Source organism: Henckelia pumila, chromosome 3, assembly GCF_033568475.1.
Source record: "Henckelia pumila isolate YLH828 chromosome 3, ASM3356847v2, whole genome shotgun sequence".
In the NCBI taxonomy this organism is placed as follows: Eukaryota; Viridiplantae; Streptophyta; class Magnoliopsida; order Lamiales; family Gesneriaceae; genus Henckelia; species Henckelia pumila.
Window position 1 is genome coordinate 118,261,844 of NC_133122.1, and position 16,071 is coordinate 118,277,914.

General features: G+C 38.3%; 1 protein-coding gene across 1 annotated transcript in view; it reads right to left on the minus strand.

The window, feature by feature from the left end:
- Window positions 1–12,811, minus strand: part of LOC140889377 (uncharacterized) — a 53,115-nt gene extending 40,304 nt beyond the window's left edge. The window contains exons 1-5 of the mRNA XM_073297092.1: window positions 11,707–12,811; window positions 11,153–11,562; window positions 10,051–10,306; window positions 9,575–9,834; window positions 8,753–9,451 (exon numbers count right to left, since the gene is read on the minus strand). Of these exons, the coding sequence (XP_073153193.1) occupies window positions 8,753–9,451; window positions 9,575–9,834; window positions 10,051–10,306; window positions 11,153–11,562; window positions 11,707–12,811 (2,730 nt within the window). The remainder of the gene's footprint in view (window positions 1–8,752; window positions 9,452–9,574; window positions 9,835–10,050; window positions 10,307–11,152; window positions 11,563–11,706) is intronic.
- Between the last annotated feature and the right edge of the window lie 3,260 nt (window positions 12,812–16,071).

Sequence of the window (16,071 nt, forward strand, 5' to 3'; positions counted from 1 at the left end):
TAATTTGACTCAGTGATTACAGAACAAAGAGAATAGATATGATTGCAGAAGAAATCAGAAAAAAGAATAAGATAAGATATAAGAACAGATATATAAAGAACTAGAATTGAAGTAAGTATTACTTCAGTTAGCTATACAGCTCACGAGATTCAGTAATAAGATCGAATGCAATTTCGAGGACGAAATCATTCCTTAGAGGGGAGGAATTGTAAGACCCAAAAATATTAAAGATTTAAAATTTCAATTATGAGTTTGATATTAAGAAGAATTTAATTTGAGGATGAAATCCGAGCAAGGACCAATTTGCAAATATTGAGAAGTTCAAGGACCAAAATGCGATAAGGTCCAAAATTATTTAATTTTAATCCGAAAAAATATCATTTGAGAATATTTAGAGTTTAGAATTAAAATCTACTATTCTTAAATTATTTAGGATTGAAATTTAATTAAATCGCTTGTTCGAGGACTAGTTTGCAAATATGCCAAAGTTCAGGGGGCCAAAGTGCAATTTCCTTGCAAGTAGCAATAAAAACGTGTCCTTGGTATGAAATGAATCAGAATTTTTCAGTCCATAGCAGAAACAACCCGAGAGAAGAGGGAGAAAGGGGTTCCAAGCCATTTTTAACCTTTCAAGTTTCCATATCTTTTGATCCGCCCGGTAGAATTTTTGATTGATCGTATATTTGCGATCAAAGCTCCGAGTGCTACGTTTTGACGTAAGTTTTAAGAAGTTTTACCATGTTTTAATTTTAATATGTTGTTATAATTAAGATTTGATTGTATAAACATGTTTTAGTATATACGACGATAGCATATCTAAGACGGATTGAGAAAAGATCGTCATTTAAGCATGTTTAAGAATTTTTGAAGATTATTTGTAATTATGAATTTTTGGGGGCTGTGTTGAACGTGTATTTCTGCTGAAGTGGTGATGATGATGAGTTTAATTGATTTATTAGATGATGTTTAACCTTTTGGAAAGACCGACTTCGAACTGTTACGCCGCCGGTTTGCAATTTAAGATGATTTCAGCTATAGATTGAACGTAGCAATGAATATCAGATTTGAGAATAATATTAAGCATATTGTACACTTCATTTCAGTTGGGAATTGAATTTATCGAAGTCGAATCGACGAGTTCGAGCCGTTTGAACAATCAAAATTGAATCAAGAATTCGATCAACTATCAACGTCGATGAGCAAGCGTGTAATGAATAGAAGATTAGATACTCCATCAGATTTGAAGTTAGCAAGCTTGAATATGTCAACACTAAGATTGAAAAGGTATGAATAAACATTAAATAAGATGGTAAGAACAACTCGAGATCGTTTTGAATATCGAGTTTTCTAAAATCACATACTTATTTGTTTAAGTGCTCTTATGTGATTTACTTATTATTGTTTCCTTGAATGACTATTGAATTGTGTGTTCAAGATGTTTATCAGTATTTGTATGATTTAATGCATCAAGATTATGTTGCATTCATCTTGAACCCTACCTTGAAAAACATAGAAGGCTGATTGGCCTAGATTGCGAAATGACATTTAGAGAACTATAGTTGAGTGACATGGATTGTAGATTCGCTTTCAGAGCTAGATGACTCACTATAGTTGCACTAAAGTTAGGAGAATTAAGATATTTTACACCACCTCGATTGGGAGAGTCGGTGGTTAATTAAAGATTTTATTCCCCGAAATCCCAAGAACCGAGATTTGATTGTTATCAGACTTGATAGCCTATTCCTTGAAACATGAATTGCATTTATTGTTGGAGAATGGTGATCAGATCAATCAGGATTGATACCCGGTACAGCGGAAGTTTAAAAATTTTATATGGAACGATTCCATAATAGGTATCAAAACTTTACGATTAAATTGTGCGTGTAAAAATTAAATAACAATTAAATTTTACCTCCAATCTTGAATCGAGATTATGGACACCAACAGATTACTCTGCTCTTGTTGTATATCCCAGGAACTGATGGACGAACTGTTCTTCAATCAGGTCCATGAACGGAAATTTAATCCCTCTGATAGATTGCACTAAAAAATCTATCAGAAGTTTCTATGAAGAGAATTAACGAATTTGATCCGTTAAACCAGACTGCAAATTCAAAATTCACAGGCTGGATTTTCCCGAGCAGAGAGGGAGGGGGCGGCCACTTTAGAGAGAAAAACAACTAGGGTTTTCGAAAATTGTGACCTCTGTTGTGTAATTTCTATATTGAAATAACTTATTTATAATGTGGGCTGCTAACAGCTTAGGGCCCATTAGTCATAAGTTCAAGCCTGACAAGCAAAGCCCGCATGTTCAGAAATTAATATAAAATTCATCGTGACTCAGATTGATAAATCAATTTCACCAATGTGCACAGAAACCATTTCTGTATCTTTTAAAGTCAAGATAAATTTTTCTGAATCCGAATTCATTGGTTTCCAAAAATGCCCATCCCTATGTCATTTTAGGAAATCTTACTCCTCTACTCTTAAATAAGAAGTCCCACTTCTTTGTTCATTAAATTTAACTCCTTAAATTTAACTATCTCAACGGGGATTAAAAATCCATTACTCTGTGTGACCATCAATGGTTCAGGGATACAGCTAGCCATGGGCTCACAACTCCTTGTGACTCGGAACAACAATTTCTGACTTGCCCATCGAATCATGGTAAGAGCGCCTAGCAACATCGCCCCATGATTCCCTAGGTATCACTGATAGTGCCTGCAAGAACCAATAGATTTTGGTTAGCGTACAGTAATGTCCCTTCATCCATATATCCCGATCGAATCAACAACCATTGGTAAATCGAGAGTCGTTCGAGATTCGATAACTATGCAATACATCTTGAAGATCAAATAGTGACATCGCATGTGCTACTAAGAAACCATTTCTTAAAACACATCATGTACTCTGGCCAGAGATTCGTCACACTAATATCTCCTCAGATTGCATAGGATATCCACACTCGCAAGTATGTGGTGAATCCTTGACAACAAAGCATCGACTCCTATATGTGTCGTAACTATACCCAATCCCGACACCTGATGACCCCAATAGAGTCGGTAAACGAGTCAAAGCACAGTACTAGCATATAGAGTCTCAATGATGTTTCAAGTAGTAAGGACTAATGGTGTACAACCAAAACCGCGGACTTTATCCACTTGATAAGTGATAACCACTTGGAAAGTCCGGATAGGGTAGTTCGATCATTCATCGTATGAATATCCATTTGCATGCTTTGAACATCTCCATGTTCCATACCAATGAAAAGTGGTACTCGGCATCGCAAATGCTAGTCTCAATCTCGAGCGATCCTTATCCTTATTAACGGACGGCTCAATCGACTAGGAACCATTTTGAATATACAGTGACTATAAGATGTGTTTCATGATAGACATACCCATGTACCACCACATCTTACATACACTATAGTATATTCAAGGTCTTTATCAAAACAACAATAGTATATCACAATATAACAATATGAAGAAAGATAAAGTCATTGCCATTAATAAAAGTGTAAATTATATTAAACAAAATATTGTTTATACAAAGAGTCATCAAAGCACTTAGCCACAAGTTGGCTCACCGGGCACCTACTCTTTCATTTATGCATTAACCTAGAGATTTCTATGGTTTAGAATATGCGTTTACAAATGCTAGAATGTTATTATATGTTATTCAAGATATGAATGTGTTTATATGCTTGGTATGATATTGCCATAGATGAACAGCTATGCTTTAAGAATTTAAGAATTGATTATGCTTATATGATTTACATGTTACTATATGTTTTGTGACTTAAGATTATTATGGCATATATAGATTTAATATTCTTAAATGATTTATATGCATGTTGTTCATACTGACATGTATTTCTCACCGGAGTTATCCGACTGTTGCTTTGTTTGTATGTGTACATTGCATCAGATTGGGCAGGAGCTGGTCAAACTTGGCAGGGATAGCTCGAGATTGAGAGATTTAGCACATGGTGACTCGGGTTTAAGAAGTAGAAATGTGTTATCAAACTTGTATTTTGAAGAAGGTAAGCATAAGAAGTGTTTATATTGTCACACTTTGGAATGCACTCAAATTGTATAAAGATGTTGAAATGCATGTATAGATTGTATTTGATGATGTTCAATACCTTTTCATGCATTTAGGAGTAATTATACATGTTATGCATCAGTACTTGGAATAAGACAGCAAAAGAGCAGAAATTCTGAAGTCGGGCAGAACTCAGCTCGCTCGAGAGCAACCTGGGCTCGCTCGAGCGAGCCAAGGGGGCCCTAGACCCAAGTGGTGCTCGCTCGAGTGCACCTTAGGCTTGCTCGAGCGAGCAACTATTAAAAAAAAATTTGTTCAGTGACGGGTTTTTTGCGTCGCCGAATGTATGGTTTCACGTCGCCAAATGCCCTTGTTTAATTTTTGTTTTTATTAAACAGATTATATTTTTACTTGATTAGATTGATTATTGTAATCATGTTTCTTATTTATCAGATTGATATTGAATGTGATTAAGAATTTAGATTAGCACCCGAGGTCCCCACACCTCAAATTTGTGAAATCGAATTCAGCATTGAATTGATGCTACGTACTCGACCTATATCAAAAGCTCCGTATCGAATGGCACCTCTTGAATTGAAAGAATTGATAGAATAACTCGAAGATTTGATTGCCAAGGGTTCATCGGTATATTTGAAGATTGATCTGAGATCAGGTTATCATGAGCTGAGAGTTCGAGAGGAAGATTTTCCTAAGACTTCCTTCAGAACGAGGTATGGCCACTTTGAATTTATAGTTATGCCGTTCGGTTTGACTATTGCTCCAGCAGTGTTTATAGGTCTTATGAACCGAATCTTTCAAAATTATTTGGATGAGTTTGTGATTATTTTTATTGATGATATTCTTATCTATTCTAAGAGTCGTACTGGTCATGCAGAGCACTTGAGGACCGTTTTGTAGATTTTGCGGGCCAAACAGGTGTTTGCTAAACTGTCGAAGTGCGAGTTTTGGTTGGATCGAGTTGACTTTCTCGGTCACATTATCTCCAGAGATGGGATTTCTGTCAATCCCAGCAAGATTGAAGCGGTTATGAATTGACCTCGACCGATATCTGTGCCTGAGATTCGAAGTTTTATGAGTTTAGCGGGTTACTATTGCAAATTCATCGAGGGATTCTTCTCTATTGTGAAGCCAATTACTCAGCTAACTCAAAAGAATGTGCCTTTTTTCTGGACCAAAGCTTGTGAGGACAGTTTTGTTGACTTGAAGAAGTGGTTGACCAATGCTCCAGTTTTATCTATTCCTTCAGTCCGAACTGTATATGAGACAAAGAAGATGGTTAGATTTGCTGAAGAACTTTGACTGTGAAATCAAGTATTATCCAGAGAATTTGAATGCAACTGCTGATGTTTTGAGTCGAAAGATCTGTTCTTTATCTTTATCTACTGTTGGTGTCTCTCATGTGATCGATGATTGTTGTACTTCTGGTTTAAAGTTTGAAGCAGATAGGATATCTATCAAAGTTTTTGCTATTCAAGGCAAACTAGAGTTGTTTGTGAAGATCGAAGAGGAACAGAAATCTGATCCGAGTATTCAGATTTCGATAGAGAAATTCAGATCTGGACATCAGTCTGAATTTTAGGTTAGAGATGATGCTTTATTTGAGAATAATCATATTGTTGTGTCCGATGTTTCTGAGTTGAGACAGCTAATATTGCGAGAGGAACATTGCAGTTGATTCAGTATTCATCCAGGTGGTCGAAAGATGCACAACGATTTGAGAAATAAGTTTTGGTGGAAGAAGATGAAGAGAGATGTTACAAGGTTTGTGTCCCGATGTTTGAACTGTCAACAGGTGAAACAGAGAGTGTAACGCCATCAACCGATGAAGATGTTACAAAACTAACATAACCTTACAATAACGCGGAAAAGAAATTTTTTTTTTTTTGAAAGATGTATGCATACATCAAACCTTACTTAAAACATTTCAGAATAGTTTACAAACCAAATCCAAACCTTAAAATTTATAAAACTTGTTTACAACCTTAAAATACATCATAAAGTTGCAAATAGCTCAAAACATAGCATATCACACTCAACACATAACACACTCATGCATCGCCCGCCGGTCCGACTCCTTGCTCTTCTTCATGTCCGACATTAAACTCGTCGACATATGCATAAATGTCACCCTCATTACCTACACCATTCAAGTATAGTGAGTCTAAAGACTCAGCAAGTATATGCAGTAAAAATCGTGAGATTTCAAATATCATTTAAACGTAACATAACATAACATAAACTCATCATTTGGTGACGAATTATGCGAAATTGTGGCAACCTTCATAATGGGCACATTCATCCTTTTCTTGTTGATCAACAAGCATATGGCACTAAGCCTCATAACATTCGTTCTTTGGAAAGGCCCTCTCCAGAGCTCATCCCGGAGCACCAGTCCCGTGTACTTATCTCTCTCATGAGCCATGTTTGGAAAGGCCCTCTCCGGAGCCCAAACCGGAGCACCAATCCCGTGTTTGCCACCACAAAGACACATAAGACATCAAAATCTTTTCATGCATCAACATATCATATCATGATTCATCTTAACATCATTCATCATATCATTTCATTCATTATGAAACATCATTGTTTCATCGTAAATTCCGTCATAACTTTCATTTAATGAACATAAAACTTTACTTCATTACTTCATGCATATCATAGATGATAAAAATCATACTTTCATATTGAACATAGGTTTCATGAATGAAACTTAGACATTTACATGCATCACATAGCGTAATCGATCCACGTAAGTCGTTCTTGTCGTTCTTGACTTAAAACTTGAAACTTTTTGCATAGAAACTCTTAAATATATTTTATAAGCCTTTGAAGATCATAATCATGAATTTAGGACCCTAAAATAACATAAACAAATCATGAATTTCGAGTGAAAGGCGCGGCCGCTCAACTTCTAGGCGCGGGCGCGCCTGACCTGCGCAAATGGTTCATCTTGCTCGCTCCGAAACTCTATTTTTAAGTTAGAATTTGAAAAAGTGGTAAACATGAAAGTTGTATTCTGGATCTTGGCTTTCTAATGCCGAAAACCGCACCTCAATTTGAGTTTTCAGTAAAAAGTTATGCTCATTCTCCCCAAATGTGTCACTGCCGGGAAATCAAAACACTCTACACACTTTGGGGTGATTTTGACCAATCTTCCAGAATTATTTTGACAAAACTCAAAAAATGAAAGTTGTAGATAAATAAGCTAGCTTTCAAATAAAATTGGCCTCATATCATTTGGATTACTACCCTAATTGTTATCCTCAAAATCATAATAAGTATAGGTAATCCGGTGCCACCAAACACAATTTCAACACTTCAAACTTCAAACATAAACTTCTTTTAATCAAAATCTTAACTACATAAATCATCAAAGCTCATTTTCTTGTAATTGAAAATGGTTTAACTAACTTCAAAACATTAAAATCTTAAAAGAAGATGAACCTCTTGAATCAACTCAAGTACTTGACAAGAACAACCTACGCTTCACGATCTCGTAAAATCATAACTTCATGCTCTTGAAATTCATGAAAATCATGCATAAATATCTCAACACACAACAATTCATATCAAAATACATAATATCTTGAATGGGTTTCAAAATATTTTAAATTTGTACTTGCCTTGAAATGAAGACGAAGTTGATTCGGATTCTTGGCAACGAGCTAACCACACCAAGAACGAGATTTGGAACTTTGGCTTGTGACTTTCTTGAAGAACCGTGAAGGTTCAATAAAGAAACAAGAAGGAGAAGATGATAGAATGGAGAGAAGGGGAAAGAATCGTGTAGAGGATAGGGAAGAAGAGAGAGTCAAGGGAACAAGGGGACATGGGAAGTAATGGGGTGGGGAATCGGGTAGATAGATAGGATAATGATCATTCAATACATAATGTGTGTTCATCTCTAAAATGCAGTCAGTCACCCGTCCCGACTCTTCTGATAAAAATACCATCCCCCGACTCATGCATCAAAAACATATCAATATTATACTTAAAACGTTCGTAAAAATACGCTCTATCATCTCGTTCGTAGGTTAGCCTCGTCCCATGATTCCAAAATCAAACTTGACCTGAAACCATTAACTTAATCGAAAGCGTTAAACATAAAATAATTATATCATGAAACCATAATCATTAAATCATAACTTAAACAATTTATGGCATAAAATCATAAAAATTATTTTAAAATCATCGTAAGTGAGTTTAGCGGATTTGGACCTTACAACTCTACCCTCCTTAAAAGAATTTTGTCCTCAAAATTCGACTCACCAAATAATTCTGGGTATCGGCTACGCATATCTTGTTCAGTCTCCCAAGTAGCCTCTTCCACTAATTGATTGTGTCATAAGACCTTTACCATCTTGATCTCTTTGTTTCTCAACTTCCGGACTTGTGTATCCAAAATTTGGATAGGTACCTCTTCATATGACAAGTCTGGCGTCCACTGAACTGGTTCATGACGAATGACATGAGAAGGATTTGAGATATACTTCCTCAACATCGAGACATGGAAGATGTCGTGTACCCCTTCTAGATTTGGAGGCAATGCTAATCGATAGGCTCTTTCTCCAATCTTGTCTAGGATCTCGAAAGGCCCTATATATCTCGGACTCAGCTTTCCTTTCTTCCCAAATCTCAAAACTCCTTTCCAAGGTGACACTTTCAAGAACACATGATCACCTACCTGAAACTCCAAGTCTCTACGCCTCTTATCGGCGTAGCTTTTCTGTCGACTCTGTGCTGTCAACATTCTGTCCTTGACTTTTTCTATCATGTCGATTGTTTGTTGCACTATTTCTGGTCCCAATACAGCTCTTTCTCCCACTTCATCCCAATGCAATGGAGTCCTACACTTTCTCCCATACAAAGCCTCATAAGGAGTCATTCCAATAGTAGCTTGATAACTATTGTTATATGTGAACTCCACTAAAGGCAATTTCGATTCCCAATTTCCTCCGAAGTCAATCATGCAAGCCCTAAGTAAATCCTCCAGTATCTGAATCACTCGCTCAGATTGTCCATCTGTTTGTGGATGAAAAGCTGTACTGAAGGCTAACTTTGTCCCCAATCCATGATGTAGACTCTTCCAAAAGTTTGATGTGAACCTGGGATCCCTGTCAGAGACTATCCTTGCTGGAACTCCATGCAATCTAACTACCTCTTGAATATACAACTCTGCATATTGATTCATCGAGAAGTTGTTTCTAACTGGTAAAAAGTGAGCTGACTTCGTCAACCTATCAACTATTATCCATATTGAATTCATTCTTCGTTGTGTAATTGGCAGTCCAATCACAAAGTCCATGGTGACATCTTCCCATTTCCAAGTGGGAATGTGTAATGGTTTCAGAAGTCCTGCTGGCCTTTGATGTTCAACTTTGACCTGTTGACATGTCAAACATTCGCTAACAAACTTAACGATGTATTTCTTCATACCTGGCCACCAGTATAGCATCTGTAAATCCTTGAACATCTTTGTACTCCCTGGATGAATAGAATATGGTACAGTGTGAGCCTCAGTCATCACATCTTCCCTCAGTAAATCTACTGCTGGTACCCACTTTCGCCTTTTGTGATGCACGATCCCATCCTTCACTGTATACAATGCACCCCCTTTAGCTTCATCTTTAAGTTTCCAAGTTAATAATTGCTGGTCTGAAGCCTGACCTGTTCGAATCTTGTCGAGCAAACTTGGAACCATTGTTAAGGCTGATAGGGCACAAACTTCCATCGGCTCAACTACTTCCAATCTGAGTCGTTCAAAATCTGCAATCAACTCTTGTTGAGTTGTCATTCTGTTCAAGATTGCAGATTTACGACTCAAAGCATCTGCTACTACATTAGCTTTACCCGGATGGTAGCTAATATTACAGTCATAATCTTTCACCAATTCGAGACATCTTCTCTGCCTCATGTTCAACTCCTTCTGGGTGAAGAAGTACTTCAAACTCTTATGATCAGTGAAAATCTGACACTTCTCACCATAAAGGTAATGTCTCCACAGTTTGAGTGCGAAGACAACTGCTGCCAATTCAAGGTCATGGGTAGGGTAATTCTTTTCATGAATCTTCAACTGTCGTGAAGCATATGCTATCACCTTTCCATCTTGCATCAAGACAGCCCCTAATCCACTCTTGGAAGCATCTGTATAAATTACGAATCGACCTGTTCCTTCTGGTATGGCTAGTACTGGTGCTGTCATCAACTTTTTCTTTAACACTAAAAAGCTTTTCTCACACTGATTAGACCATTCAAACTTCACACTTTTGCGAGTTAATGACGTTAGTGGCAGCGCTATCTTGGAGAAATCCTGAATGAATCTCCTATAGTAACCCGCTAATCCCAAGAAACTCCGTATCTCTGTAGCATTCTTTGGAGTAACCCAATTTTTAATTGCTTCTATCTTTGCTGGATCAACCTCTATTCCCTTAGCCGAAACTATGTGACCCAAAAATGCAATCTGTTCCAGCCAAAATTCACACTTACTGAACTTAGCAAACAATTGTTTTTCTTTCAGAATCTGCAAGACTGTAGTTAGATGCTGACGATGCTCATCTGGACTACGAGAGTATATCAGTATGTCATCTATGAATACTATGATAAACTGATCTAAGAAAGGCTGAAACACTCTGTTCATAAGATCCATGAATACTGCCGGTGCATTGGTAACTCCAAATGGCATGACTAAAAACTCGTAGTGGCCATAATGAGTCCTGAAAGCCGTCTTATGAATATCTTCATCTTTCACCTTCAATTGGTGATAACCTGATCTCAAATCGATCTTGAAGAATACTACTGCCCCTTGTAACTGATCAAACAAATCATCAATCCTTGGCAGTGGATATTTGTTCTTCACTGTTACTCAATTCAGCTCTCTATAATCGATGCACAGTCTCATAGACCCATCTTTCTTCTTGACAAACAATACCGGTGCACCCCAAGGCGATATACTCGGTCTAATAAAGCCTTTATTGAGTAGCTCTTGTAGTTGCTCCTTCAATTCTTTCATTTCAGTCGGTGCTAATCTGTATGGTGCTTTGGAAGCTGGTTGGGTTCCGGGCATTAATTCAATCCCAAATTCTACCTCCTTAGCTGGAAGTAATCCTGCAATATCATCAGGAAATACTTCTGGGAAATCTCTCACTACCTCGACGTCTTCAAGTCTCGGTCGAGGTAATTCTTGGTCGCAAGTGACACTTGCAAGGAAACCTCCACATCCTTTATTCAACAGTTGCCATGCCTTACCTACTGAAATTAAAAGAGATGAATTATTTTTCGGTGTGGCATGGAATAGAAACGTTTCTCCATCCTTAGTTTTCAAGGAAACCGTCCTCCGTTTACAGTCTATGGTAGCCTCGTAACAAGACAACCAATCCATACCAAATATCACGTCAAAGTCCGACATTTTGAGGATAATAAGATCAGCATACAACTCATGACCTTGCATCTGTATACTGCATCCTCTGATAATCAAATCACTACTCAATTCTTCCCCTGAAGGCAAAGATATACTAAACCCCGAAATTGACTTATCCGGTACCAAACCCGATTTATTAACAAATTCAACAGATATGAATGAATGTGTAGCTCCAGTATCAATTAAGATATGAGCAGGAATACTGGAAACATTAATCATACCTGTGACGATGGCTGAGTTTGTGTCCACTTGCTCATGAGTCATGGCAAACACTCGGCCTTTGGCCGGTCCTCTTTGTTGGGGACATTCCTTTGCAAAATGTCCTGGTTGTTTGCACAAGTAACATACACCAGTTCCCATCATACATTGGCCTGAATGAAGTTTTCCACATTTTTGACAAGCTGTTGGTGCATTTGCCGGTTTTGGTGCTGGCAGAGCCAATTGTTTCTGCCCTTGAGGTCGAGGCTGTTGTTGTTGGTACGGTCGGTGTTGGGGAGGGGCTTGGTACGGCCTCTTTCTGTTAGAATTTCCTTGTTGGTCTCGACTCTGATAGTTAGATCTCTTTGCCTGTGACTCTTTGATAATATCGTTTCTGTCCTTTTCGGACAGCATGGCCTGATCTACCGCTTCTTTGTAATTTTTCGCTCCACTTAGTCTAACATCCTTTCTGATGAAGGCATTCAACCCTTCTGTAAAGTGTTTCAACTCTTCAGCAGGATCACCAGAAATCATCGGTACAAAGTATCTTCCCCTTTCAAACTTCTTTACATACTCCGCAATTGACATGTTTCCTTGACGGATCTCCAAAAACTCTCTAGCCAACCTGTTTCGGGTGCTCACCGTGAAATATTTGCCGTAGAACACATCCTTGAATCCATTCCAAGTAAGGGTGGTTAGGTTCAACGCTGCTTTGGCTCCATTCCACCAAACACGAGCGTCATCACGGAACATATAGGTAGCACATCTCAATCTATCCGCATCCGTGATCTGCATGAATTCAAAAGCAGTCTCCATAGCTTGGAACCATTGTTCCGCAATCAAAGGATCAGTCTCTCCTTTGAACTCAGGTGGTCCCAACTCTAAGAACCTTTTGTAGATAGGGTTTTGATTAGCCGCAGGATGGTTATTTCCGGCATTAGCTGTCTGGGCAAGAAGCAACTGTTGGATTTGAGCTCCCTGAGCACGGCTTTGCTCTTGAAGTAGAGCAGTTAATCCCGCCAAAAACTGGTTGTTTTGATTGTTCTCACTATCTGTCCCGCAATCATTATGGTTGTTGTTAGCGGCATTGGCGTTGGCGTTGGTGTTATTTCCCCTACGTGATGCCATAGTCCTAAAGTCCAATATTATCCACACCGCTCAGTCACGATTCAATACGTAAATATACATTAACATGTAACATGCATACAATATCTCATCGCATTATCATACACATAATCGAATAAACATCATAACTTACAGACATGAATAATGAGCGTTGGAGTCGTGGCGAGTATGCATGAATGTTGCAAGAAAACCCAGAGCGAACTGCTCTGATACCAAACTGTAATGCCCTCAACCGATGAAGATGTTACAAAACTAACATAACCTTACAATAACGCGGAAAAGAAATTTTTATTTTTTTTGAAAGATGTATGCATACATCAAACCTTACTTAAAACATTTCAGAATAGTTTACAAACCAAATCCAAACCTTAAAATTTATTACAACCTTAAAATACATCATAAAGTTGCAAATAGCTCAAGACATAGTGTTGAATCCGACATTTTGGTGATAACAAACAACAACTCATTGTATAGGAATGTGCTACCAATCTTTTGTATTTCAGGAATCTACTACAACTCCTACCGCAACCGTCTAAACCCTTCAAGTTATCTACCGGAAGCTTGTCAACCACCTTTGTCTCTCGACCGGTTGCAGTCACAAGCCTATCAACTGGTTATTCAAACCAGCAGAGGATAAATCTATCTACCGGTAGAGTGCCAACTGCTTATCAAGATATCTCAAGACAAGTACTTGTGACAAGACGTTCATTGCAAAATCTTTATCAAAAGCAGAACCGGCGTATCAGAAGATCTGTTGACTCTTGCATCGAGACAACAGGTTGCACTAAAATGGCAAAAACGCAGAATGGCTACAGATAAAGCATTCGACCGTTTATACCAGTTTTGGACCCTGGAAGTTGTCTGCATTTAAAGAAGTGTACGATCTTCATGCAGAATCATCAATGCATTTATGAAGCATTAAATGTGCATTCAATGCAGCATCAGAACGTTCAAAATAAAGACGTTGATGATTGACCTATATAAAGGGAAGATTGCTCAAGAAGTGACAAGAAGACAAGCAACACGAAAAATCTCAATCAACTCAATCACTTGAATACTATCAGAAGTCCTCATCTGATATACTGAAGCAATACTTGAGCACACTTACAAGATCATTCACTTGCTGCTCAAATAAACCCTCGCCTACAGTTTACATATCTGATCTTCAAGGATCATCCTAGGGTTTCCAAGCCTCTCGACCGCTCTGCAGTTTGAGAAGCTCAACCGAACTATACTCATTATTGAAGAGACTTGAAGCTACTCTGAAAGCTTCCACCAGTCTGATAAGAACTGAGAATCTTATCTGTGTAAATCTAGGAGTTTCGGATTAGGCATTGGATAAGTCCTAAGTCTGAAGTGGGTGTATTGCAAGACGTTGTAATAACCAAAGTCTTCTAGTGAATTCCTTCCTAAGTGGAAGAAGGGGAGACGTAGAAGGATTAAGCCTTCGAACTTCCAAAAATCGTGCCTTAGTCTTTACTGCTATTTATCTTACATATTGCTCATACATTGTGTTCTAAACTTTGCATCACTAAAACCTCTGAACTATTTCCGCACTATTTAAGTTGTTCAAACCATTTTAGAAGTTGAGAAAACAGATTAAGTGAACTAAACTTCACTTGATCATTTTGAAAAGAAAGAAGAAAAGTTTCAGAGTGTATTCACCCCCCCCCCCTCTACCCTCTGAACCGATCCCAACAAGTGGTATCAGAGCGGGTTCCTTTCTCAACTGCTGATCTAAAGTTTTAAAATCATGACTTCTTTCAACAAAATTCCTATGTTTTCTAAAGAAGATTATGATGACTGGAAAATTCGCATGCAGGCACATCTTGCAGCACAGGACGATGACATGCTATATGTCATAACAGACGGTCCCATCAAAATCATGAAGGTCAACCCAGCTCTAACTGATGGTGCAGGACAAATGATTGAGAAACCAAGAGCTGAGTGGACTACTGAGAACAAAAAGAAGGTCAATCTTGACAATGTGGCCCGGGACATCCTATACAAAACACTGGACAAGAACATGTTCAGCAAAATCAAGTCATGCTCCACAGCAAAGGAGATTTGGGAGAAGCTCACTCAGCTATGTGAAGGAAATGACCAGACCAAGGAAAACAAGCTCACCATGGCCATTCAAAAATATGACAATGCCAAAATGAAGCCAGGGAAAACCATGGCTGAATTTGATGAACGGTTTAGTAGTATCATTTGTGACCTTATTGCTTTAGGAAAAACTTATACTAACCGTGAAATTGCTGTGAAGGTTATGAGAGCTTTGCCCAAAGAATGGGAAATCAAGACAGTGGCCATGAGGGAGTCAAAAGACTTAAGCAAGGTTGAACTGCATGATCTCTTTGCAGATCTCAAAGCCTACGAGTTCGAGCTCAACATGAGGACAGAAGATGAACCTTCTAACTCTCAACCAACCAAGGCCTTAACCTCAACGGTGATGCGTCCACCGGTCGAGGAAGCTCCAAAGAGATCAGCTGAGCAAATCAGCAACGAAGTCATGACACTCTTTGTCAAGAAATTTGGTAGATTTATGCGTAAAAACAATTCTAAATTTAAAAATTATCATAAATCGGACCATACAGACGATGGTCCCACTTGTTTTAACTGTGGCAAGCCAGGCCATTTCATTGCAGATTGCACCAAGCCTAAGAGCAATGATCAGAAGCAAGTCTTCGAAAGAAGAAGGGGCAAGGAGGACAAGAGGACGTTTAGAAAAGGTAGAGACCAAAGGGTTCTAGTAGCAGACGAAAGCAAAAGTAAGTGGGCTGAATCTGACTCTGACAACCCCGATACCGGAAGCTCTTCAGATGACAGCAAAGATGAAAAGGTGGAATGCCTCATGGCTGACATCGAAGAAGAAGCTGAGGAGGTATTTGACTTTGGTTCACCTGAATTTACTCACAGTGATCTAGTTACTGCTTTACACGAAATGGCTAATGAATACAAAGCATTATCCAAGGAATTCGAGGAGGTAAAGGCAGAAAGAGCTGACCTAAAAGATAAGTCAAGCGAATCAAGCTGCATGCAGCGAAAAGAGCTTGATGGTCTTAAGGTCAAGCTAAGTCTGCTGGCTACTGAGAATGATACCTTGAAAAGAGTGTTCCAAGCAACCTTGACTGAGAACAAAAAACTACTTGAAATAATTAAGGCTTGGAATAAATCTTCTGTAACCATTGACAAGATTCAGGAAATCCAAAGACCGGCACATGACAAAACCGGTCTAGGGTTTGGAACAAATGAACAGTCTA